This window comes from Saccopteryx leptura, chromosome 11 (assembly GCF_036850995.1).
Source record: "Saccopteryx leptura isolate mSacLep1 chromosome 11, mSacLep1_pri_phased_curated, whole genome shotgun sequence".
Classification (NCBI taxonomy): Eukaryota; Metazoa; Chordata; class Mammalia; order Chiroptera; family Emballonuridae; genus Saccopteryx; species Saccopteryx leptura.
In genome coordinates this window covers 66,831,535-66,857,266 of record NC_089513.1, presented here as the reverse complement: position 1 = coordinate 66,857,266, position 25,732 = coordinate 66,831,535, and the positions used below count along the sequence as shown (strand labels likewise).

At 43.9% G+C, this 25,732-nt stretch overlaps 2 protein-coding genes and 1 pseudogene across 8 annotated transcripts in view; 1 reads left to right on the top strand and 2 right to left on the bottom strand.

The window, feature by feature from the left end:
- The window catches only part of PTPN22 (protein tyrosine phosphatase non-receptor type 22), a 55,996-nt gene extending 52,912 nt beyond the window's left edge, over positions 1-3,084 (bottom strand). For 4 of the 6 annotated variants that reach the window (XM_066352425.1, XM_066352424.1, XM_066352426.1 and 1 more), the window contains exon 1: positions 2,885-3,084. In XM_066352425.1, coding sequence (XP_066208522.1) covers positions 2,885-2,971 — 87 coding nt within the window. In that variant the 5' untranslated portion in view covers positions 2,972-3,084. The remainder of the gene's footprint in view (positions 1-2,884) is intronic. The other 2 variants (XM_066352422.1, XM_066352427.1) reach the window with 2 other exon arrangements.
- A 6,602-nt stretch (positions 3,085-9,686) lies between these two features.
- On the bottom strand, positions 9,687-20,650 carry BCL2L15 (BCL2 like 15). 2 transcript variants are annotated; one of them, XR_010747369.1, is made up of 5 exons: positions 20,277-20,650; positions 19,188-19,309; positions 14,777-15,001; positions 14,112-14,184; positions 9,687-11,079 (listed from the first exon to the last, which is right to left on the bottom strand). XR_010747369.1 is itself a non-coding variant. In XM_066352805.1 (4 exons), the coding sequence occupies exons 1-4, from the start codon at positions 20,401-20,403 to the stop codon at positions 14,167-14,169; spliced, it is 492 nt and encodes a 163-aa protein (XP_066208902.1). In that variant the 5' UTR covers positions 20,404-20,648; the 3' UTR covers positions 11,337-14,166. The 2 variants fall into 2 exon arrangements, 1 of the variants encoding a protein (XP_066208902.1); XM_066352805.1 differs by lacking the exon at positions 9,687-11,079 and having other exon boundaries at positions 11,337-14,184; positions 20,277-20,648.
- Positions 20,651-21,228: 578 nt separating this feature from the next.
- On the top strand, positions 21,229-21,597 carry LOC136382922 (non-histone chromosomal protein HMG-14 pseudogene; annotated as a pseudogene).
- Positions 21,598-25,732: the final 4,135 nt, after the last annotated feature.

Genomic DNA, 25,732 nt, shown 5'->3' with positions numbered 1-25,732 from the left:
ACACCCCATCAAGACTACCACAATTATAATTAAATATTTAACAGACTAATTAGTTGCTCAATATCTGCCTCTCTAAGACATCGTCTGATGTCTTGGGCGACAGATTCCACCAAAGCACGGAGCATGGCATTGCAATGCCAGCCTCTAGCACAATGCTTTGCACAGAGCAAACAGTCCATAAATATTTGGGTGAATGCATGAAAACCTTACAGGAGCGGTCAGTGGCAGTTTCGAGTGCAGAAAGGTTACTGAATTCAGTCTTGGCCCAGACCTACACAGCATAGTACTGGCTTTCTCGGTCATGGCGGGGCCATCGCTCTGCACAAAGACAGCCGGATGAGAGGCACGTGGGGACCAGAGTCTAAGCCACGGACCCAGTGGGGCTCACAGTGGCCTTGTATCACAGAATCCATCCTCAAATCTCCGAAACATCAAATCCACGTTCCTCCGAAACGTGAATACGTTGAGGAGTTAAGGTGGGAGATAGGACATAACCAGGCGGAATCCCCCTACCCCAATGTCACGGCAGCAGTCACCTTGTCCAAGCAAGCCATCTGGCCTCATTCACCACCCCGCACTCCCCCAGAGCCAGTCCCTCTGGTATCTCAGCTGAGCCCTTAGGTGGGGCTGAGAGCAAGACTTTGTTTTTCCACCGGAGGACATGAGTCAGTGAACAGTGAGGTTCCACTTAATCACCAAAAAAACAAGGCCCTTAGACCAGGAGCTAGAAGAGCAAGGAAGTGATTAATATATAAGTCAGAATAGTGATTATTCCTAGGGCAAAGCAGGGCACAGTGGGGGTGGAGTGGGGGTCCACGGGGTCCAGGCGGGGAAGGGATAGATAGAAGTCTTCTGAGGTCTGACAGTGTTCTAGTCCTTGACCAGGGTGGTGGCTGCTTTATAATTACACTTACACACATTTTATGCAATTTTCTGAGTGTGCATTATAGCTCACAGTTTTAAATAGCTGGAAAGAAAAAAACTTATAAGAGGTTTTTAAGCAGGGAAAAACTGACCAGATTTGGATTACTGAAAGATCACTTGCACATTGAACGGAAAATTGACTGAAGGTGGGGCCAGGCTGGAGGAAGAGAGAACTGGAGGTGGAGTGACTGTATACTTTGGGGAGAGGTTATACTGACTGAGCTAAGAAAAGGTGAAATAATAAGGATACAGTCTACATTATTTTTTTAAAAAAACACAACCAAAATAAAACAGAGGCTGGCACTGCCCTCTCGGCTCACTGTTTACCTCTATGGGTGAATCTGGCACAGGAATTACATACAACCCAGGAGCAGGTACTATCTAAGCAGACACACAGGCCAAACTCCCCTTACCTCCTTCCCTGCTAACTCTCCTCAGAAGTACTCAGACTGCCTGGCCAATGGCAATTAGAGCACTTTTCACAAAATTAATTAATTGATTGATTAACTTGGGTGAGAGAGGGGACAGGGAAGGGAGAGAGAGAGAAAGAAAGAGAGAAACATTGATTTGTTATTTATACATTCATTGGTTGATTCTTGTATATGCACTGCCCAAGGATTGAACCTGCAACCTTGGCGTATCCGGACGATGCTCTAACCAACCAAGCTACCCAGCCAGGGCCTAGAGCCCATTTTCCGTGACACCACAGCATTATCTAACTAGAGCTGACACAGGAGTTTCTATTATAATATTCAATAATTCAATCATAACAACTGATCACTAGAGACTTTACAGAGTATTTTTACACTACTGTCTAAGTGCCAGGATGTTAGCTCCGCCAGGGCAAAGGTCTTTGCTTTGTTCACTACTGTATCCTCTATGTGTTAGAACAAAGTAAGTGCTCAATAAATATGAATGACTGCATTTAATTATTACTGATATTCAAACATCACAACAATCCTGTGAGAATAGATAGGACAGGAATTATTCTCCCCGTTTTAAAAGTCAGAAAACAGAGACTTGGGGAGATGAAGGAACATGTCAAATAATTGATTGTGATTTTATTTCAGGTTTTGTACTTTGTTTCCCTCGTTTTTTCCCACCTCCTCACAGCTGAAGAGCTGAGATCTGGAGTTTCTTATAGCTCTGAAACACCAGCTAGAAGTATTCCATACCACCTGACCGGTACGCTCAGACATCCTGTGTCATCCGACGTGCCGGGTGGTAGGATGAATGAGGCCTGCCCAGTCACACTGCGTCGGTACCCACAGCTCCTCAGAGGAGATGCGGGCTGCCCTGGGCCACCTCATCCCGCTGGCCTTCAGCGGCGCTGTGCTTACGGTTCCCTTCGTGTCCCCCACCTGGCTCTATTCCCCATCCTAGCCGTCCCACACCATCCAAGCAAAAGGTTAAGGAAACCCTGTTATTGCAAAAACACCTGTTCTAATCTTTTTTTTTTTTTTTTTTGTCTTAGAAAAAAATGAAAGGAAAAATAAAGAAATGTGGCAGCAGGTAGCTTTAGGGCTCTTGAAGAGTCTCTGTTATTCAAATGAAATTCCCATGGGCTGACTAAAAAAAATATGCCGTGAAAAGTGAATCTTGGTCTCTTCCCCTCTCAGAATTAAAGTTAGTCATCTGAGGCATAAATTATAACTCAGATTCCTAGGAATGCCATATATTCAACTAATATTGGTATTGATACACCTTGAATTAGGTATGTCTGATGTAGTCAAATTCTAAGAACTAGCAAAGATTAAACACGGTATTTTGGAGAGAATATCTAAAACAACACACAAAACTCAGAGAAGTCTAACTTTTAGTTTGCTTTCTTCCGCTCGTCAGCTGCGAGGTCTGATCAGTCACTACATCCCAAGAGCAATCTGGTCTAGGAGAGTTGGAGCACCCGAGTCAGTTAAATAGTTTCTGTAGCTATCCCGAGGGTGCCACATGTCAGACTCACCAGAAATTCATTGGCAAACTCCTCTTTGTTAAGCTTCGCGTTTTGGGTCTTATCCAGGAACTTCTGCAGAATTTCCCTTTGGTCCATGCTGCAGGGCAAGAGAGAGAGAATCTGTGAGTGGGTTAGGGGAGGGCATGTCCAATGTGTATCATGGCCGAGACACCAGCTAGAAGCCACGGCTGCAGCCCGAGCTGAGCATGTTGAAGACTGTGGTTTACTGACTTCATCACAAGCTGGAGAGGAAATTAGTACGTAACCAGCCTCTGTGGTCACACAACAAAACCATCATCTCACTCCAGGGCCCTAGTGCCTTCCTTCTCAAGGAAGGAACCTGGTTACAATTCAAGTTTTTAACAAACAAGACACTAACCAGAATATAACGTGTGGTCTGTTTAGCTCTGAGACTTTTCTACTCCATCACCATTAAGCTAAATTTTTTTTCTTTCTTTTTTTTTTTTTTTTGCTTCCTAGTGAAAAGACAGAATTACAGGCCTCGTGGAGGGATTCCGCCTCTCCCCATTTCCCCACTGAGCGCAAAGGTCCTGTTGACACCTGTTTCTTCATGTCTCCAATGAACTCCACAAAGTTGTCTTGGGCCCAGAACAGGAGACAGACTCTGTCTGGAGTTAAGAGGCTTTTTAGAAGTTTCTTGTTGGTGTGATGAATGGCAAACTTGTGTTCATCGGAGAAGATGTTTTTATTCAGAGCTCTGAAGTCTGCCATTACAGAGCTCAGAATCTCTTTCGGATGAAGGACGGTCAGCTGCTTCTGACAAGTCCGAGCCTCTCCCGGGGGCTGGGGAAGTGCTGGCCTCCTGTAAGGGAAGTGGTGGGCTTTCAGGGTTCCGTGACCCTCCCGTACTCTGGTACTCTGAGCCTCACTGGGCTTCCGGACATAAGGACTGAGTGGTCTCTATGGGATAGAGCAGCACAGCGGCCCCCTCGAGAGGAACCTAACCAGGAAGTTGGCACAATACCCTCTTTGTAACGAAGGAAACTATGAAAGACCAGAGAAAGAGCAAACCAACAGCCTTGATGGCAACAGCTTGATTTTCAGGGCAAGCTTGCGGAACTAGTTCTAGAGAAGACATTTCTACTCTAGCAACGTAGGCCTTAGGAAAAAGGCCTTTCTTTCAGGAGGGCACGCTGTGGGCGTGATGTTTTGACCCCATATCATGGACAGGCTGTTCTAGAAAAAGCTTCCATGTCTCAGCTTGCATAAACTGTCTCCTCAGTGGATACAAACCTACCCAAGAGTGTCTCATTCAGCGTGAGAACAACCCAAAATCCGCCTAACACTTGTTTGAGCACATTAAGTTCAATAAATGTGTTAACAAAACGAGTCTGAAATAATCTTGAAAAAAATTCAAAAATGTGCTGTTCAAACTTCCTCTCGTTATTAGCAATCCTTTCTGTTTCTGCAACATTATTCAAATTCCCCTTAGGAAATCATGGTTCTGAACACCACTGGGCTTCATCCGCTTTGCTGAGCCTTCCAACATGAAAGGATTACATTGCTTAGTGGCACTGGTTACATTGCTTAGTGGCACTGGTTACATTGCTTAGTGGCAATGGGAAGCCCATAAAAATTTTCAATCCAATCCACATAAGTTCAAATGAAATGAACCAGAATTCAACAATATTTGTTGAGAATAGGATAGTATTTCTCAAATTATCCCCTTTAGCATTAAAAGAAAATTTCATGTTGCTTTAAATAATGCAATGTTTAATTTGGCTATTTAAAAACATATAAAACACGGGGCAATTTGTAAAAGGCCAAAATGTCAAGTTTACAATAATCAAAACCATGGTAAGCTATGTATATTTTAAATAAAGACTAAGAGATGTAAAAAAAGAATTACATGTGTAATTGTGCGTTCAAAAATTCTTCTTTTAAAATTGCTACACCACTGTGGCCAGTTGGCTCAGTAGTAGAGCATCAGCTTGGCATATGGAAGTCCAGGGTTCCATTCCTGGTCAGGGCACACAGGAGAAGCAACAATCTACTTCTCCACCCCTCCCTCTTTTGCTTCTTTCTCTCTCACTCTCTCTCTCTTTCTCTCCTCCCCTCTTGCAGCATGGCTTGATTAGAGTGAGTTGGCCCCGGGCGCTGAGGATGGCTCCACAGCGTCCACTTCAGGTGCTAAAAAAATGGCTCTGGCTGCAATGGAGCAAGGGTCCCAATTGGGCAGGTCATCTTTCCCTAGTGGGACTTGCTGGGTGGATCCTGGTCAGGGTGCATGCAGGAGTCTGTCTCTCCCTCCCCTCCTCTCACTAAAAAAGAAAGAAAGAAAGAAAGAAATTGCTACACCATTTTTAATTAGGAAAAAAAACATAAAAATTCATTAATTTATTCAATAAATTTATTGAGTACCCATGAAATGCTAAGCAGTATGTGAGGGGCTGGATATGCAATAGTGAACAAGGCAGAATATGTTGAAAAATGTGTTAAACAGTTAATAAAGCTGCTCAGAAACAAAAAATGGACTTAATTACTGATAAAAATAAAAATTTCCTACACTAACTTGCTCATTTGCAGAATAGCAAAGCCTTTTCTGAAAAGGAAAATGATTTTCTGTATTTAGACAAAAAAAAAAAAGAGAGAGAGATATACAGTTTTATAATCCATCCCCTACGAATGCCTCTAGCCCCATTAAAACCAGAACTTGAGCCTGACCAGGCAGTGGCGCAGGGGGTAAAGCGTCGGATTGGGATGAGGAAGACCCAGGTTCGAGACCCCGAGGTCCCAGCTTGAGCACAGGCTCATCTGGTTTGATCAAAAGCTCACCAGCTTGAGCCCAAGGTCGCTGGCTCAAGCAAGGGGTCACTCGGTCTGCCGAAGGCCCGTGGTCAAGGCACATATGAGAAAGAAGCAATCAATGAACAACTAAGGTGTTGCAACGCGCAATGAAAAACTAATGATTGATGCTTCTCATCTCTCCGTTCCTGTCTGTCTGTCCCTGTCTATCTCTCTCTCTCTGTCTCTGTAAAAGAAAAAAAAACAACCCAGAACTTTACTAATTAATAAACAATAAGATACCGAATAGAATGAAATCTAAGCCTCTTTTCCTCAAGCCCATATTTCAGAACCTTCTCTCACTTTCTCCTCCTCTTAGGGCGGGATAATATGTAGATAGATATATGAAAGAAAACTTGCTTCGATGCCCTCTGTAGACTTTTACCCAAAATATAAGGATCTGAAAATAGTGTTTTAGCAGCAGACAGATCTTTTTTAAAGCAGGCAGCAACTCTTAGGTGTCTGTTAGACTCTAAAACCAGAGTACAGAAGCATCGTAAAATAACCAAACCTCAAAAACCCACTTAGCTAAAAGGCCATTTCCTGAGCAGACCACTCAAGCAAGCAGAAACCAAACTGAAGGAGAAAACAAAGGTGTTTTATTTTGAACAACTCTAAGCTACTACTTAATTGCTCACACTTCCTTCTGGGGGTACTGGAGGGCAGCAGGACTAACGCTTTCTGACGAAGATTCTGTTGATTCATTGATATCTTGTGGGAAGATCAAAGACTGGGGAAGGGAAACAAGTCAGAGAAGCAAAGATTGCCAGGTACCTAAAAATGTTTTAAAAATTTACAATGAAACGTTTTAACCAGTCTGCCACAAGCCCTGAGTGAGCGCAGCGATTCCACGTAGGCAAAGCGTCCTGAACACGCAATGAGAATCATCAAGGGTGAGTTCTAGCGGAAAGTACAATCGTGAATGAGCAGCGGACGAGTGAGAAAGGAACACTCCACTGCTCCCTCATGTGGCTCTGGGGTTTGTGCAGAATCATGACAAGAGACAGGAGTGCCCATCACACTTTTACGTGTTCCAACAAGAGAGGAGTGTGCCAGCTTACGGGGAAGTAGCCGTGTGGCGGAGGCCGGGAATTACGAAAACACTTTAACGGAAGAGAGGGTAAGGGGGGTCATGAGGACAGGACATAGTCGTCAGTGGGTTTCTCAGAACATTCTTCTCTCTTTTTGGAGGCATGTTTTACTCTGGGGAAGCCACTTCTACACCCCAAGGTCATCGATTTGATATGGGCTCTGTGTACTATCTGTGGGACACTCACTCAGTCCTTTGTAAGCATCCTCTTGGTCACCAAGGCCTATTGGTCCTTTCTCCTCAACGCCTTAGATTCAACCTGCCTTTTTCATTCCCACGTTAGCCGCCATTCCCCTACTGTCTGATTCCTGCAGGGAGGAATGGCTCTTGTTATCTTCCTATTTATGTTTTCTCCACAGGTGACGAAGGTGGAATGAAAGTTCTTAAAACTCCCCTTTATTGCCGAAGAGCCGCAGTACTGCCTGATAGCATGGAACAAGTCCAGATTCCTCAGCTCCTCACCAAGCCCTTCCCCATGAGGTGTCCCCGCCCAGCCTGTCCAACCACGTCACCCATTAGCCCTTGTTCATTCTACTGCTACTTTTCTTGCTGCTTCTCACCTTGCCTCCTAATTTTCACCAAGATAAAAATAAAGCCATAAAGCCTAGTTATTTTTTCTTCAAAAATCTTATCCCTGACTCCATCTCACCATGACCTTCTCTTAGCCTCAACCTTTTAGTACAAATCTTTATATTCAGTTCTAGAAGTTTTCTCAGTTTCTTCACGTTCTTTGTCTCCTCCCCACCAGTTTAGTTAAGAGTTTATTAAGAAACACACACAGACCCTGGCCGGTTGGCTCAGTGGTAGAGCATCGGCCTGGTGTGCAGGAGTCCCGGGTTCAATTCCCGGCCAGGACACACAGGAGAAGTGCTTATCTGCTTCTCCACCCCTCCCCCTCTCCTTCCTCTCTGTCTCTCTCTTCTCCTCCTGCAGCTGAGGCTCCATTGGAGCAAAGTTGGACTCAGCGCTGAGGATGGCTCCATGGCCTCTGCCTCAGGTGCTAGAATGGCTCTGGTCGCAGCGAAGCAACGACCTAGATGGGCAGAGCGTTGCCCCCTGGTGGGCATGCTGGGTGGATACTGGTCGGGCGCATGAGGAAGTCTGTCTGACTGCCTCCCAGTTTCCAACTTCAGGAAAAAAAAAAAGAAAGAAACACACACACACACACACACACACACACACACACAAATGTCCCCTGTAGTTTTAAGTTTATCCAAGGCAATGATAATATGTTCTATGCATTTGTCTAAGCCATAGGGTTGTTGAAGTCTGTTGTGATAAAGCATGCTATAGAATGGGTTAGGCATGTGTGAGAGGTCCTCGCTGACTTGGTTACTCAATGCATCAGTTACTCCTGGTCTCTTGCCTGGCACAGTTTCTGCTAGCTTCTGGCTAGGCACTTTCTCTATGCCAGGAGCAGATGGGCCTTCCCTATAGGGAGGTCCAGGAACCTGGCAAAGAGACCACCCTGGATTCCACTGCTCAAGCAGCAGGGCTTTTATTATGAAAGGCATGAGGCTGCTAATGAGACACAGAGCCAGCCCCAAAAGGCTGCAATGGCCAGAAAACAAAATGACCTCCTTTATTTCCAGAATGGACCTTCTTTTCTTCTTTTATAAACAGATGCTGAGGAGACTTATAAAGCGCCTCTAATGAAGCTTTTTGCTCATGTTTTCCTATCAGCCACAGCAGGGATGCCCCTCCCCATCTTCCAACCTGCTTCTTGTCACTGCGGCATTCTGAGACTCTTCTACCTGCTGTGAACCTTGTAGCACACGGCATGGGGACCGGGACGTGGGAATCGCGCTCTGCCTTCGGTTTCAGAAACACACTCCTCAGCAGGCAAAGGTCAACGAACAACTTGCAGTGGAAGCAATTTACCTTTTTCTTTTTTTTTTTTTTAATTTTTTTTTTATTCATTTTAGAGAGGAAAGGGAGAGACAGAGGAGAGACAGAAGGGGGGGAGGAGCTGGAAGCATCAACTCCCATATGTGCCTTGACCAGGCAAGCCCAGGGTTTCAAACCGGTGACCTCAGCATTTCCAGGTCAACGCTTTATCCACTGCGCCACCACAGGTCAGGCATCTTTTTCTTTTTTAAACAGAGATTCAGGACTCTTGGTCAGGCTTGGTTGGCATCTTCTTCAAAATATAACCAAACTTGAAGTCTCATCTTTCATCTGATGTTCATTTAGTACTCATCCATTATGAGATCCACACACACGCAAGAGAACGGGGCAGGGAGTGTTGCAGAAGTGTTCGACAAGGTATTTTCATTGAGGATCCTTTATTCGAGTAGGGAAGACAAGCACACACATGACTGTAATTTAAGGCCATTGGTGATAAGACTGTAAACGAGGTACAAGCAAAAGTTTGAGAAGGCACAGATCACTTGTTTAGGTTATCTGGATAGCCTTCATGGAGGAAGTGACATTTGAGTTGGGACTTAAAGATGTTTGGAGAGGGCCCTGGCCGGTTGGCTCAGCGGTAGGGCCCTGGCCGGTTGGCTCAGCGGTAGAGTGTCGGCCTGGCGTGCGGGGGACCCGGATTCGATTCCTGGCCAGGGCACATAGGAGAGGCGCCCATTTGCTTCTCCACCTCCCCCTCCTTCCTCTCTGTCTCTCTCTTCCCCTCCCGCAGCCAAGGCTCCATTGGAGCAAAGATGGCCCGGGCGCTGGGGATGGCTCCTTGGCCTCTGCCCCAGGCGCTAGAGTGGCTCTGGTCAGGGCAGAGCGAAGCCCTGCAGGGGCAGAGCATCGCCCCCTGGTGGGCAGAGCGTTGCCCCTGGTGGGCGTGCGGGGTGGATCCCGGTCGGGCGCATGTGGGAGTCTGTCTGACTGTCTCTCCCGGTTTCCAGCTTCAGAAAAACACACACACAAAAAAAAGATGTTTGGAGAGTCTGCGAGAAAACGATACAAAATACAGAGAACAGTAGGAGGAGGACAGCTTAGTGATCCGCTCAGTCTGACTGGAGCATTGGGTATGTAGAGCAGTCTTGATTGACAGGCCTGGAAGGGCAGGCAGGACAAGATCCTGGGGGAAATTTGCATATCAGGCTGAAAAGTCAGGCTTTATCTGATGGGCAGTGGAAAACCACCGAAGGATTTTTTTTTTAACAACTCTACTGAGGTATTACTGACATGCAATAAACTGTACATTTCAAAGTGTACGATTTGAAAATTTTGGCCTGTGTATACACCCATAAAACCATCATCACAATCAAGATGGTGAACATAGCCATAACCTTCAAAAACTGTGCTGAAAGATGTTAAAAGAATAGAAATCAAAGGGGACAATGAGTTGGGTAAATGTTTCTTGATTTAAAAAAATAAATACTCCTTTCTGATTAAGTTTTGAACATCTCATCATCTCCTTCTGTGTTATATATAATTTCAAAATGAGCTATAACATATCTAAAAATGAATAAACCATAGACAAAGGAACCACAGCTTTGGCCAATCTGGTGCAGGCTGTATGTAGGACAGGCCAGATGGGGTCAGGCCTGGAATGGGAGGGTCACTGAGAGTTTAACGAGGAGGCTTCACCAACAGCCAGGGGTGGTGATAAACGCTTATAGGAAGAACGCGACAGAAAGGAAGGAACACGTGAGAAAGACTGGTTTGGTGAATAGGAGTGGAGAGAGGGAGAAGGGAAAAATGACTAAGGTTTTGAGCTAACTGGATGGCAGTTGGGGACAGTCTGGGGAAATGAAGGGTTTACAGAAATGAAGAATTAGTATTTGTAGATATAGATTTGGGAAAAATGGAAGTAAGTCAGACTTACAAATCACCTACATAGAGGTAAAAGCTAAAACCATAGATTGCCGGTTTGCCTTTGTAAAAAATGAAGTTAATGAAGAGAAAAAAGTCCAGCTAGAACTTCAGGAATTCCAAATCACAAGAGCTCCAAATTGTGTAAGCAGTACTTAAGATATTCCAGGCACGGGGGCTAAACCCTTTACAAAGGGTCTATCCCTCACGAGAATCCTTCGAATTAGTTACCAAATCATCTCTATTTTAAGAAGTGGAAACTAAGGCACAAAGGAATTGGATTACTAGTCCAATGTCACGTGACTGGTCTATGGTGAAACTAAATTGTTAAAATCAGACGATAAATGCATTCTTCAAGTCTGGGCTACAGTGACTTCTTCCTGCACAGACACCAGCCAGGCCAGAGCTGCTGCACTCACTCGCCAGTGCAATGCCCAGGGGCACCAAGTCCACCTTCTCAACATACCGTCAGATGGTTGGAGCTAGATTCATATTCTGATGTTTTAGGAGCAATATAGGCTAGACCAGGGAGCTGGAGTGGCTAAGAAAGAAAAGAAGAAACAAAGAGGAGGCTGCTGGACTCCGTTTCATTCGATTTAATTTTTTCAGCTTTACTGAGATATAATTGACATTTAACATTGCATAAATTTAAGGTATACAATATAACGATTATATAGTGAAATGAATACCACAGTAAGATTAACTCATCCATCACCTCACATAGGTACAATGTTTTTTGTGTATGAGCACTTTTTAAAATTTTTATTTTATTTTTTTATGTGTGTGTATATATCTCTTAGCAACTTTCAAATACGTAATACAGTATTGTTAACTATCGCCACCATGCTCTCCATTAGATGCCTAGGACTTTTTCATCTTCTAACTGGAAGTTTGTACCTTGTACCTTCTGATCCCCTTCACCCATCCCCCCATTCCCTGCCCCAGGAGACCACCAATTTGTTCTGTTTCTATATCATTTCATTTACATTGCACTTGCTAAGAATTAGTTCAAGTGCATAGACAGAAGAATTTTATTTCATAAACAGAAAAGCATTCATCAAAGTGAAAACAGTGACTTCCCCTAAGAGGTCAAAAACCACAAAACTTACCATGCTGAGTTTATAGTAACGTAAGGGACAAAGAAATACACCAAGTATCTTCAGTTGGTAACAAAAAAGGTAATTTCTACTAAAGAGAAACATGAAATCTCACTCTGGCTTATTAACCTATTGTGATTTATCCAAGAATACAGGAGACAGCCTAACTTTAAAAGTCAAAGCATATTAGCAGCACAGTGTCTTTCATTCTATGCATTCAGGGGAGCCGGAGAGCGGCTGAAGGGAGGGGATGTGGTTAGTTCTGTAAACTTTAGCCAAAGACATGAACACCTCTTCAAAAATAGATATAGCAATGGTTTCCTTCCTGACATGGAGGTAGGTAACCTGGTTTTGAGATTTTTGGATGAAGGAGTCTCTACTTCATGACTGCCTACTAATCAATGAGATTATTAAGGACTATTATGAGGTACTCATATCATAGAAACCATAAGCTTTGCTTCCAGTGACCTCCATCACTTGTGGTAGGGCTAGGGCCATGGCCACCCTCTCTGGACAACTCGGGAGTCACAGAGCTCTCTAATTTGCCAAAAGTCCTAGAGAGAGAGAGTAGTCTATGTAAGAACTAACAAACATGCTCATACTAAATTCTGCAAAAAAGTGTTATCCTAACTACAGTTGTGTTTGCCAGGAATTAACAGGATTGCAACAGAGTTTAAATTACTCAAGGAGAAATGTTCATTTAGCTTTAGAGCAGGGGTCTTCAAACTTAAACGGCTAGAGAGTAAATATTTGAAGCATTAAGGCGCCATAGAATATCTGCCATACTTCTTAGCTCTGCTATGCAATGCTAAAACGGTCGTAAATATTAATGTTGCCAACCCCTGCTTTAAGTGATGGTTCTCAAATTCCACCTGTACATCAGAATCACCTGTGAAACTGGTTAAAAGGGTAGGATCCTAGGCCCCAGCCAAACCCGAACGGATCTGAATCTCTAGGGATAGGACCTGGAAATCAGCAATTCACAAGGTCTACAATTGGCGATGTGAACTACGCTTTGAAAATCACTGTGGTCTGCAGCTAACTTCACCTAAGGTAAGATGGCCCTGCTGTCCTAGATGTGGGCCAGCACTTCCTGCATTCTGTGGCGGTACAAATGCAGCAACTCTTTCATCTTTCTTTGACCTTTATAATAGAAGGGCAGATGAACAAACGCCCATTTTTCACTTCCAACCTTGAAAATGCATAAAATAATGCTGCTCAGGTGAAGTTAACATGAAATTGAGGTTATGAGTTTAAAAGAAAATTCTAGACTTGAAGTAACAAGATTTTGCAACCAAAAAATCTCCCTGAAATTCCTTTGACTGCAAAATTAGTAGACAAGAGTCTTACCAAAGACAGGGCTAATCTAATACTTGACTCCCTTTTCCCCAAAATGACTCCAGCGAAAGCCTGCCCTGGGCTGCCTGGAATTCCACTCTATCAGAATATGTGGACTTTGACTTGTGTTCGGGACCTGATGAAAAAACAAGGCTGGACTTTTTCTACAGTGGGACGGACAGAGATAAGACACTGGGAACCTGTAGACAGCCTTCTATTTTTATCCCAATAAACTCAACCCCACAATCACCCAGGCGCTGGTCTCCTGAAATGCTTTTCTTGCAACCCCCTGAAAGGACTGTATTTCCACGGGCAACACTAACAAGTCGTTGCTTTGTGACTGGTGGTCTTTGCTTCAACAGGACCTCATTAAAATTCACATATAAACAGAAAGTAAAAGTCTCTGTAGATCATGTCCTGGTGGGTAGCTCAGTTGGTTGGAGCGTTGTCCTAATACACCAAGGCTGTATGGCTTTATCCCCGCTCAGGGCACACACAGGAGTCAACCAATGAATGCATAAATAAGTGGAACAACAAATCAATGTTTTGCTTTCTCTCCTTTCCTCTTTCTCTAAAATCAATCAGTAAATAAAAAGAAAAGTTAAAAAAAATTGTCTGGCCCTGAACGGTTGACTCAGTGGTAGAGCATCAGCCTGGCATGTGGAAGTCCTAGGTTTGATTCCCGGCCAGGGCACACAGGAGAAGCACTCATCTGCTTCTCCACCCTTCCCCTTTTCCTTTCTCTCTCTCTCTTCCCCTCCCGCAGTCAAGGCTCCATTGGAGCAAAGTTGGCTCCGGGTGCTGAGGACGGCTCCATGGCCTCCATCCACATCAGGTGCTAGAATGATTCCGGCTATAACAGAGCAATGCCCCAGAAGGACAGAGCATCGCCCCCTGGTGGGCATGCCAGGTGGATCCTGGTCGGGTGCATGCGGGAGTTTGTCTCTCTGCCTCCCTGCTTCTCATTTCAGAAAAATACAAAAAAAAAAAAAAAAAAAAAAATTGTCTGTGGTCCTCTGGGAGCTGTTTCCAACTTTATCAATAGAAAATAAATTATTCAGCTAAGTTCAGTTCTGGCCAAAAGAAAGTGGATTTTTATTTGGTTGTTTGTCTGATTTAATGGCCAGAAATCAATCACCTGATTAGTCAAAGAAGAAGAGATGTTCAGGCTGCCCAACAGCTCTGCCTCTTCTTCAGCCCTCCAGATTTTCCTAGGAAAGACAATGAACATCCAACAGTCAAAGGGATGGTCATAGGGTCCTCAGGAAACCGGGAATGACCTGCAGGTGCCACCAAGGAGTGCAGCCCTTACCAGGCCGCCTGCTGACCCTGGGAGTGAAGGGGAGCACTCCATGAGAGCAGATGGTCTAATGATGACTAAGATGTGGGCTTCGAACGCCTCCTAGAGTTTTCACCCCAGCAGACAACACTAACGTTTTAGTTTCCTAACAAACAGTAAGGTGATCCGGATTTCTCAACATGCAGCCAAAGACCTCGGGCAAAGAAGACCCAGAGATTTACCAGGTCAGAGTGAAGCCAGGCTGAGAGAGAACTCAACCACTCACACACTTCACAGGTGTGTAGGAAGTAGAAATTCACTATATAAAGTCTGGAGTCCCACATCCACAGGTGGAGCTTCTGAATGCTCCCCTTTTTCCAAGGAAAAAAACACTCTTGGTGTTTTCACTGAAGTAGGGAGGCCTGTTTTCCTGCTTGGTTTCCAACTTACAGAAGGAATCATAAATTGGAGCCCCAGGTATTAGTAGCAAAAACCCAGCAAAGCCAGGGGCCCGACATACTTACCCAACCTCCCTGGCCCTGGATGAACTCCCGGATGGCACCGTTCCCATTGATCATATTTCTCATGGGGGCCGCCATCTGTCTTGCCAATTCAGGAGCCTTGCGGACCACACATTCAAGAAGCTTCACTGATACTGCCAAAAAGGCTCTCTCATAAGCAAGGTTGGAATCCTGAGCACACCAGGCCATGCTGAGAGAGTTTACTGTGTCCTGAAGGACAGCTCTCACCTGGGGAGAGACACAGAAATATCAGCGGAATAGCACTAAAAAGTGCAGAAGGCTGCAGGAACAGGAATCCAGTAAAGCAAAGTGGCCAATGTACCACTGGTTGTATTATGTCTAAGGTAATCTGAGGGAGCAAATGAATAGATTGTTCTCATTTTAATATTTAATTTAATTAATTAATTTATTTATTTTCTGAAGCTGGAAACGGGGAGAGACAGTCAGACTCCCGCATGCGCCTGACCGGGATCCACCCGGCACGCCCACCAGGGGGCGATGCTCTGCCCACCAGGGGGCAATGCTCTGCCCCTCCGGGGTGTCGCTCTGTCGCAACCAGAGCCACTCCAGCGCCTGGGGCAGAGGCCAAGGAGCCATCCCCAGCGCCCAGGCCATCTTTGCTCCAATGGAGCCTTGGCTGCGGGAGGGGAAGAGAGAGACAGAGAGGAAGGAGAGGGGGAGGGGTGGAGAAGCAGATGGGCGCTTCTCTTGTGTGCCCTGGCCGGGAATCGAACCAGGGACCCCTGCACGCCAGGCTGACGCTCTACCACTGAGCCAACCGGCCAGGGCCAATATTTTATTTAATGGCTATTAGAAAAACCAGAAGTAGCCCATCAAATCCATGATTTCAGATATTAGTGCCTAGGATGAACCAAATGATTGAAAGAGAAACAAAAATAATTTGAGAGAAAATTATTAAGCGCATGATGGTATAGCTGGTCAAACTGGGAAGGTATTGCTTGAAAGACTGAAGTCTGGAAAACTCTAAAGCAAAAGAAAATGAATTAGCTTTTCCTTTGTCCTTCTCCCCAAAATTTGGTCCAAAAGCCATTAGGGAAGGCCAAGCAAGATCTATTGCAGCGTAGGGTAGGGGGGCCCATGGCGGTCAAGCAGAGTGTCAGGGACAGAACAAGCTGGGGAGGGCATCCACGTAAGAGTACCTAGATCTTGGTATCCGAAGATTATTTTTCTGTTAAAAGAAACCAAAGCTCCCTGGAGAACGGTTGATGTCCAGATAGGAATTGGAAATTACATATCTCTGTTAGAAAGTAAGGAAGTACTCAGAGAATGATAGGGACATGCCAAAAAGACACAGTACAGATGGAAAAGTCTCCCACTGGTCAAAACTGGGACAATGTGAGCATTCGAATAAGTAATGACAGTAACAGATGATGACCTATTGAATAAAGTAGGAATTCACGAGTCTATGCTGATGTTAAAAAATAAATGGATTGACATTTTGAAAGATATGGGACGTTTACATGGTTTCACAGTCCCTCCCCACAAACCTCTTAATTACAGAGATGAAAAGAGTCACACTGTACAGTGGAAACACCTTGCAGACGCCACCTTTCATGATTAAAGTTACCAAGCAATGGGACAAGTTGAGATGTGTGCCACTTGATGGACTGAGAATGCGGTAACACTTCTTTCTGTGATATTCCTACCAAAGGTGCATATCCTGAATCCATTCAAGAGGAAACATCAAACACACAACCAACGTAAAGGACATTCTACAACATAACTGAACCATATGATCTTTAAATAAAATTTTTTAAATTGATTGCTTTTAGAGAGAGGGAAGAATATAGAGAGAAACATCATTCTGTTCCTGTATGTGCCCTCTCCAGGGACTGAACCCACAACCTTTGAGTATCAAGTAACCAACCGAGCTACCTGATCAGGACTGAACCATGTAACCTTGAAGCATCAAGGTTGTGAAAATCAATGAAAGACTAAGGAACTATTCCGGATTGGAGGAGACATGAGAATGTAATACCTGATGCTGGCCTACATCTTTCTGCTAACAATTGACATCATTGGGACAACTGGCAAAATTTGAATGAGATCTTAGGACGAGATAACAATGTATCCATGATGATTTTCTGGTTTTGATGGTTAGATTGCGATTATATATGACACTATCCTTGCTTCAAGGAAATATAAAAGGATTGAGAGCGGGTATGGAAGATCATGTTGCTACTTACTCTCAAATGATTCAAGAGGGAAATTCTTTGTACAATACATGCAACTTTTCTGGGAGTTTGAGACTGTCTCAAAAAATTTTTTTAATTAAAAAATGAAAAGTAAATTCAACTCTCAGCTACCTAGGAAAGTGACAGTACAAGCAATTAGGAGTAATAAGGCTAGTTGAGTCTAATGTACAGTCAGCACACCACCCAAGCTGTATTCAGTAAGGATAAAGCATCATGGTTCTGGGATCAGTCTGGCTTCAAATCCTAACTTCAATACTTATTGCATAGGGATGCGATTGCACAGGGAATATAGTCAATAATACTGTAACAACTATGTATCGATGGTGTCAGATGGGTACTGGAAATACTGGGGGATCACTTTGTAAAGTATATGATTGCTAACTGCTCTGCTGTACACCTGAAACTATTACAAAGTAACATTAAATGTAAACTGTAATGGAAAAGTAAATTAAATAAAAGAATAAAGAAAAAGTACTTATTGCGTAAACCTAGTTAACTTATTTCCCTAGTTCTGTTTCCTTTTCTGCTTAAATGGAGATCAAGTCAGAAAATAGTTACTGAGGGCTATTACGCATCAAGCACTGTTCTACATTGTGCAAATACAGCAGTGAACAAAATGGGTTGGATGTTTGCTCTCATAGTGTTCATGTAGATAGGGAGAGGTTGTGCTATGGATAATAGTTTCTATGCTACCTTGTAAAGTGGGGTAAGGATTAAATGCAATAATAAGTGTCAAGCATCTAGACCAGGGGTCCCCAAACTTTTTACACAGGGGACCAGTTCACTGTCCCTCAGACTGTTGGAGGGCCGGCCGGACTATAAAAAAAACTATGAACAAATCCCTATGCATACTGCACATATCTTATTTTAAAGTAAAAAAACAAAACGGGAACAAATACAATATTTAAAATAAAGAACAAGTAAATTTAAATCAACAAACTGACCAGTATTTCAATGGGAACTATGGGCCTGCTTTTGGCTAATGAGATGGTCAATGTCCAGTTCCATATTTGTCACTGCTAGCCGTAACAAGTGATATGACGCGCTTCCGGAGCTGTGACACGTGTGTCCCACATCACCGGAAGTAGTACTGTACATGAGCAACGCCCCGCTTTGCGGCTCTCACTGACCACCAATGAAAGAGGTGCCACTTCCGGAAGTGCAGCGAGGGGCCAGATAAATGGCCTCAGGGGGCTGCATGCGGGCCGCAGGCTGTAGTTTGGGGACCCCTGATTTAGACTATCCCCTGGCACATGGTAAGTGAAGACTTCATATTAACTACCACTATTGGTATTAATCAGCAACACATAGAACACCGACTGTGGTCTTTATCTCCAATACGGAGTCCAAGTGCTACTGCCAGCGACCAGCATTCTGAAGAGCCAGATATGCCCTCATGGGCTCCTGTATCATCAACTGTCCACTGCCTATCCTTCCTGTATATAATGTTACTGGTGGACCTTGAGGAGAAAAAGATGACCACGTCCAGAAAAACAGGCATTAAAACAGGTGCATAAAAGAATCATGTTCTAGATATGCTCTAGGCCACCAAGCACAGGTCTGACCAAACCAAAATGAACAGAAACAATGTGAAGGCTGACCAGCCCATGCCCAAAGCTTTCCATCTCGATGCCCCTTAGGCTTTAACTCCCAAAGAATTGGCATTTGGAGAATTCCAGCTGTATCTGCTTGGATAACCATAGCCCTCAAATCTTTCACAGAGCCTGACCTATGGTGGCGCAGTGGATAAAGCGTTGACCTGGAACACTGAGGTCACTGGTTCGAAACCCTGGGCTTGCCTGGTCAAGGCACATATAGGAGTTGATGCTTCCTGCTCCTCCCCCTACCTCTCACTCTCCTCTCTAAAAATGAATAAATTAAAAACAAAACAAAACACATTGGCATGACCTGTGGTGGCGCAGTGGGTAAAGCGTCAACCTGGAACGCTGAGGTCGCCGGTTCGAAACCCCGGGCTTGCCAGGTCAAGGCACATATGGGGGTTGATGCTTCCTGCTCCTCCTCCCTTCTCTCTCTCTCTCTCTTGCTCTCTCCCCTCTCATTTCTAAAAATGAATAAATAAAAGTCTAAAAGAAAAAATCTTTCACAGAACATTCTGGTCACACTTCTACAAGAAGAGTAAGAAAAGAGCATCTGAAGTAGAAAAATAAGCAGTAAATAGAAGGTAGTAGAAACGTGACCTGTCCCCGCCTGGTTTCTTCGATGACTCTTTGGGCAGAAGCTTCCAGTTCTCCATTGTACTCGTCCCCCAACATCCGAAGGCGACCAGCAATGATGGCCTCATCAAAAGAGCAAGCCTCCCCTAAAACAGAGGGATTGCAGTCACATTTGTCACAGTGGTTTTTGCTTTTATTTATTTTTTATTGATTGACTTTAGAGGGGTGGGGGGATGGCGAGAGATACAGGAACATCAGTCTGTTCCTGTATGTGCCCTGACCGGGGATTGAACTGGCAACCTTTGTGTCTCAGGAGGAAGCTCTAACCAACTAAGCCATTCCGACCAGGGCTTTTTGTTTGTTTGTTTGTTTTTAATAGATTGATTTTACATTTGTCATCATGTTTGAATGGAGGGCAAGTCCCAAGAACGTGGGCATTGGAGAAAGTTCTCTACACTTTTCAACAATTTTGGCATCGTTCTCTCCTGAGAACATCTTCAGGTTCTCCCAACACCAATATTCAGAAAAATCTCCCTTCACTGAGCATCTCTCTCCCTTCCATAAAGACTTCAGGCGTTGCTGAAAGCTTCGATTTTGCCTCTTGAAAGTTACATGGAGCCCTGGCCGGTTGGCTCAGCGGTAGAGCGTCGGCCTAGCGTGCGGAGGACCCGGGTTCGATTCCCGGCCAGGGCACACAGGAGAAGCGCCCATTTGCTTCTCCACCCCTCTGCCGCGCTTTCCTCTCTGTCTCTCTCTTCCCCTCCCGCAGCCAAGGCTCCATTGGAGCAAAGATGGCCCGGGCGCTGGGGATGGCTCCTTGGCCTCTGCCCCAGGCGCTAGAGTGGCTCTGGTCGCAATATGGCGACGCCCAGGATGGGCAGAGCATCGCCCCCTGGTGGGCAGAGCGCCGCCCCATGGTGGGCGTGCCGGGTGGATCCCGGTCGGGCGCATGCGGGAGTCTGTCTGACTGTCTCTCCCTGTTTCCAGCTTCAGAAAAATGAAAAAAAAAAAAAAAAAAAAAAAAAAAAAAAAAAGAAAGTTACATGGAAATAAGGAAGCTTACTCGGGTTCTCCTATTGACCTTCGCTCGCCACCTCAGGCCAGGAGCCTTACCTGAATCTGGTCCGTCGACACAATGCAGGGTCCGGCTAGCAGCCTGCAAAGGCATGCCTAAGAAGTCTGCGAGTAGAAAGTCCACAATGCATTCCGTTTGCTCCTCAAAAGTTTGGGGGGTCTTCATTTTAGACTTTGTTGCCAAGTTTTACTTTTCCACAAAACAAGGAATTTTCAGTTCAGCAGGAAGTCAGAAATACTGGTGAACCAGTAGATGCGCCCTGTTCCACAAAGCTGTGCAAAGGGACGGAGTCCTGAAGCCTCTCCCACCACCTTCCTTCAGAAGCAGCTGCTCAGATATGTGGCAGTGCATTGAAGAAAGAGCTTACCACACAGAACTGGCAGACCAGCTGAAAATTTTCAGTTCCTCATCTCAGAACCACACCCTGGCCAGTATCTAAGATTAATGAATAACTTTTATAGTTAGGTTACCAATTTAGAACTGAAATAACAGTTGAGGGAGAGCCTCTTGGGTAATTCCATTAAGAAATTATTTCCTGTATGGGTCTGTGTGGTATAACTTAAAGAAGGAAGGTTTTGAAGTTTACTAATAGACAGGCATGCAACTCCTAATGATCACAATTATTTGCCATAATCATACGGTGATTATTTCTATGTATAAGGAACTATACCGTATTTCTCCATGTATAAGACGCCCGCGTGTATAAAACACATCTTAATTTTTGGGCCTGAAATTTGAAAAAAAAAAAAAAAGTATTACATAAAGTTATTGAACTCAAGTTTTATTCATCATAAAATTTATCCAACTCCTCATCACTGTCAAAACTCCCATCCGCTAGCTTGTCCTCATCTGTGTCTGATGACGGATCACTGTCTTCAACAATGAGCGCAAAGGGGTCGGAGCAATTTGGGGGGCGAGAGAAGCGGCAGTGGCCGGCCAGGCAGCCCAGGTTCGGGAAGACACCGAGCACGCGCCCGCCCCGCCGCCACGATGCCTGAAAGGAAGGTCAGCTCCGCCAAGGGGTCGGCGAAGGTGGAGCCCAAGAGGAGATCAGCGAGGTTGTCAGCTAAACCTGCTCCTGCAGAAGTGGAAACAGAACCTAAAAAGGCGGCAGAGGATAAATCTGCAGACAAAATAGTGCAAACAAGAGGGAAAAGGGAAAACAAGCGGAAGGGGCTAACCAGGAACCTGAGAAGATCTGCCTGCGGAAAACGGAGGAAATAACACGAGAAGAGCCCAGCCTCAGAGGAAGCAGGAGAGGAGCCAAGTCTGATTAATGTCGCACACCACGTCTTATCGGCGGTCCCTGTCTCCCTTCTTGTACGACCCAGAGGACTATTTTTATCAACTATTTTGTAAATGCAAGTTTTTTAGTAGCTCTAGAAACATTTTTAAGAAGGAGGGAATTCCACCTCGTCTCATTTTTTTAAAGTATAAATGCTTTTTTTTTTAAGAGGTGAAATCATTTGCTGGTTGTTTATTTTTTGGTACAACCAGAAAATAGTGGGATATGAATATGGGAGGCTTTGATTGTCTTGGGTGTGAGCTTAACATTCCACAGATGGGGGTCGTTTTTATATCCTAGAACACAAAGCACATTAAATGGCAATTTGGAGTCAGTTGTGCATTTAATGTCTTGAACATTTGAAATTCTATTCCCATGGTTTTGGTAGAATTGTTCCCTAAAGAAAACCACTCCTTGATCTTGGCTCTCCCTGTCAGCAGTTTGTGCACTCTGTAACATCTCTGGTGTGGTAGTCCAGTGTTCCTAGTAACTGTTAATGTGCTGTGAAAGATTGAGAATTTGATCGTGTAGTACATAGGATATTAAATTGTGAATTAGTGGGACTGATGTGACAGTGTGTCAACATTTGAAGATACTAGTGCTTGATACTCTTATCAAGAAAAATTAGTCCCAAATTTCAAGCTGGAAAGTCCCTGGAATAGCTGTTTAGAAAAGAATCACAACTACATGACTTTACATTTTTGGTACGTATGTTAAGAATTGTGTACAAATTGAAATGTCTGTGTACTTATCCTCAAAAACAGCCAATAAAAATCTCAATTATGAAAGAAAAAAAAATGAGCGCAAAAACAAATGCAGAAAAAGTGGGAAATGCAAGTAAAAAAAAATCTACAACCACTATATAAGATGCAACTCATTGTTAGACCCCAAATTTTTTGGAAAAAAGTGCATCTTATACATGGGAAAGTATGGTATTTGGCATTACAAATATCACAGAAAAATGACATAGACACAGTCCCCATCTTCAGGGAGCTAAAGTATACTTATGCATGAATGATAGATGTAATTGCTGTGCTTATTGAGACACTGTGTGATTAGTGTGTAAAAGGAAACACACCTAGGGAATTAGGAAGTAACACCCGAGATGAGCTCTGAGGACAAGTGAAGATTCATTAGGCAAAAAGGAAGAATAAAATCATTCCAGGTGGAGGGAAGAGGATATAGAAAAGCTGAGAAAGGGGAAAAAAAAAACTCGGGCATTTGAGGAATTGTACATGGAAATGACACAAAGTGTTTCTCAGGGATTCAATAAGACAGTGCTATGTGGAATGACCCAGCAGTGTCTGACAAGCAGTAATGCCCTCCTTTCAGCCTAAGGCCTAATGAGCAGGTTGAAAGGGATCCAGGATTTATTCTCTAACAGGACTAATGAACTAATTTTCTTAAAAGGCTTAGACTCCACTGTTTTATAAGATCTTAGGATTGGAAACTTACCACAGAGGCTTCCTTCTTAATGCAACTACACCTAGACTTTGGGTCCCAGAAGCAGCATACAAACCCATTAGGTCTTCTGGGGCATTCTGACCTTGTAAACTAATAAGAGAGTCAAGCATGACCAGTAAGTTGATTGCTCAGAACGGCATTCTATCTTGCAAAAGAATCAGCGCCAATCTTCTGTTCTCTATTTCATTCTATAAAAAGAAATGATTATAAACTGCTTTAGACTAAGAACAGGAATTAGGTAGCTAAAGAGCCATTTTTATTTGTCATTATCTATCGCTAGGGTTGAAATGTCAGTTACTGCTAAGTAGGATCCAGACCTCTAAGGTCAGAAGATCTGTCACCGAGCATTTATCTTGCTCCTGGCATATGTCATCAGTTTGACTCAAATAAATGCTCATAAAAAAAAAAAAGATGAAGAAGGTCCCTCAGAGATAATTCTAGGCCAACTGCCTTTCAAGCCAGAGCTAATCATAAACAATCTAAAGATTTCAACACATACATTCACGACATACTCCCAAAATAATATATAAAAACAAAAACCATGTATAAGAAACCACCAACTGGTATAAAATAGCTTTCCCAAGATCAGTGGCAGGATAAAATTTAAAACCAAGTCTGGCTTACTTCAAATAGTAAATCTTTTCCCACAGTAATAAACCACCTTCCTCATTTCACTACTGATACGCTTATGGTAAATCTGTGGTCTCTAATCTCCTATAATCAATGTTGTAAGGCTCTAGAAGCAGAGTATACATGCTCCTGAGCAATGAGAAGTCCATTTTCTTATCTGTTTTTTCTTTTTTTTTCTTTACAGGGACAGAATGAGAGTCAGAGAGAGAGAGAGATACAGACAGACAGACAGACAGGAACAGAGAGAGATGAGAAGCATCAATCATCAGTTTTCCGTTGCAACACCTTAGTTGTTCATTGATTGCTTTCTCATATGTGCCTTGACCGTGGGGCTACAGCAGACCGAGTAACCCCTTGCTCAAGCCAGTGACCTTGGGTCCAAGCTGGTGAGCTTTTTGCTCAAGCCAGATGAGCCCGCGCTCAAGCTGGCGAGCTGAGGGTCTCAAACCTGGGTCCTCCGCATCCCAGTCTGACACTCTATCCACTGTGCCACCGCCTGGTCAGGCAAGAAGTCCATTTTCTTCCTTCATTTATTTATTTTTGGGCCTCCCAAACCATCCCCTGCCCAAGACGCACATAACCTTCACTCTTGCATTTCTAATATATTACTCCTAATTATTACTGAAAAACGAGGCCAGAATTTTTTCACCATCACTTGCTTCTGTTGCCAGTGTGGCCACAAATTCACATCCTTCTGCCAAAAGCCTCATCTCATTATACCATTGGCTTAAAGGCCCAGGATCTTGTTAATGTGCACCAGGTCTGCATGTGGATGAGAATACTTGGGTAAAATTCCTCTCGATGTGGAGACCTACAACTAAGAAAATAAGTTGTCTCCCCAAACACCCACTATATGAGAAAGGGATAGAAGGAGTATAGAGAACTACCATTCAACAAGGAAGGCTGGGGTGGCGGGTGGGAATGGAAGCATTAACAATCCTTGACCCATAGCAATAAAATTATGGTCAGAAACTATGCAAATGGTTGTACCATCATGATGTGTGTTATAGTCTATTTACCAACTAAGACAGACACTTGAAGGCCATTTTTCTAAAAAGTGCAGTGTCAACTACCCTCATAGATTAAAAAAAAATAAACATATAACATATCGTATCATCACAACTATGTCTGCAGAGGCTCAAAAGAGCTCCTGGGGGAAGGGATATTAAATAACTGGATGGTATACATGGTTTAGTCATTTTACTTATAAGTTAGTAAAAAAGAGGCTACAGTTAAATCAGTTCTTCATTGAGATCATCTTAAAATTATACTTTTCAAAAGCAACAGTTTCATATTCTGCTATACCCCTTACAGGACAGAAAAGCAACCAAGTAGAAATTAATCTAAAAACTCCAATAGTTCAGATTGCTTCAGTAACATTTATTCAATGCCTGAACCATACCTAATTTTCTTTAGCTCAACCTTTCAATTAGTCTTTTTTTTTTTTCTTGTGAGACAGAAAGTCAGAGAGAGGGACAGATAGGACAGACAGACAGGAAGAGAGAGAGATGAGAAACATCAATTTTTCATTGTGGTTTCTTAGTTGTTCATTGATTGATTTCTCATATGTGCATTGACCGGGGGGCTACAGCAGACCAAGTGACCCCTTGCTCGAGCCAGCGACCTTGGGCTCAAGCTGGTGAACGTTGCTCAAACCAGATGAGCTTGTGCTCAAGCTAGCGACCTTGGGGTCTCGAACCTGGGTCCTCCACATCCCAGTCCCACGCTCTATCCACTGCGCCACCGCCTGGTCAGGCCAATCATAGTCTTTAATTTACAAAAAGTCAATCAATTTACTACTTAACTTTTACCACCGACATCCTGCTCCCTTGTAACAGTTCAAATGGGCAGCACTTTACGCTTCAATTTTATTTCTTTTAGTACGTAACTCAACACTCATGGCTTAGCTCAGGGGTCAGGAACCTATGGCTTGCGAGCCAGATGTGGCTCTTTTGATGGTTGCATCTGGCTCACAGACAAATCTTTAATAAAATAATAACGTTAAAAATCTAAAACTCTCTCATGTATTACAATCCATTCATTTCCTACTGCTCATGTTCATGGTTGCAGGTGGCTGGAGCCAATCACAGCTGTCCTCCGGGACAACACCAAATT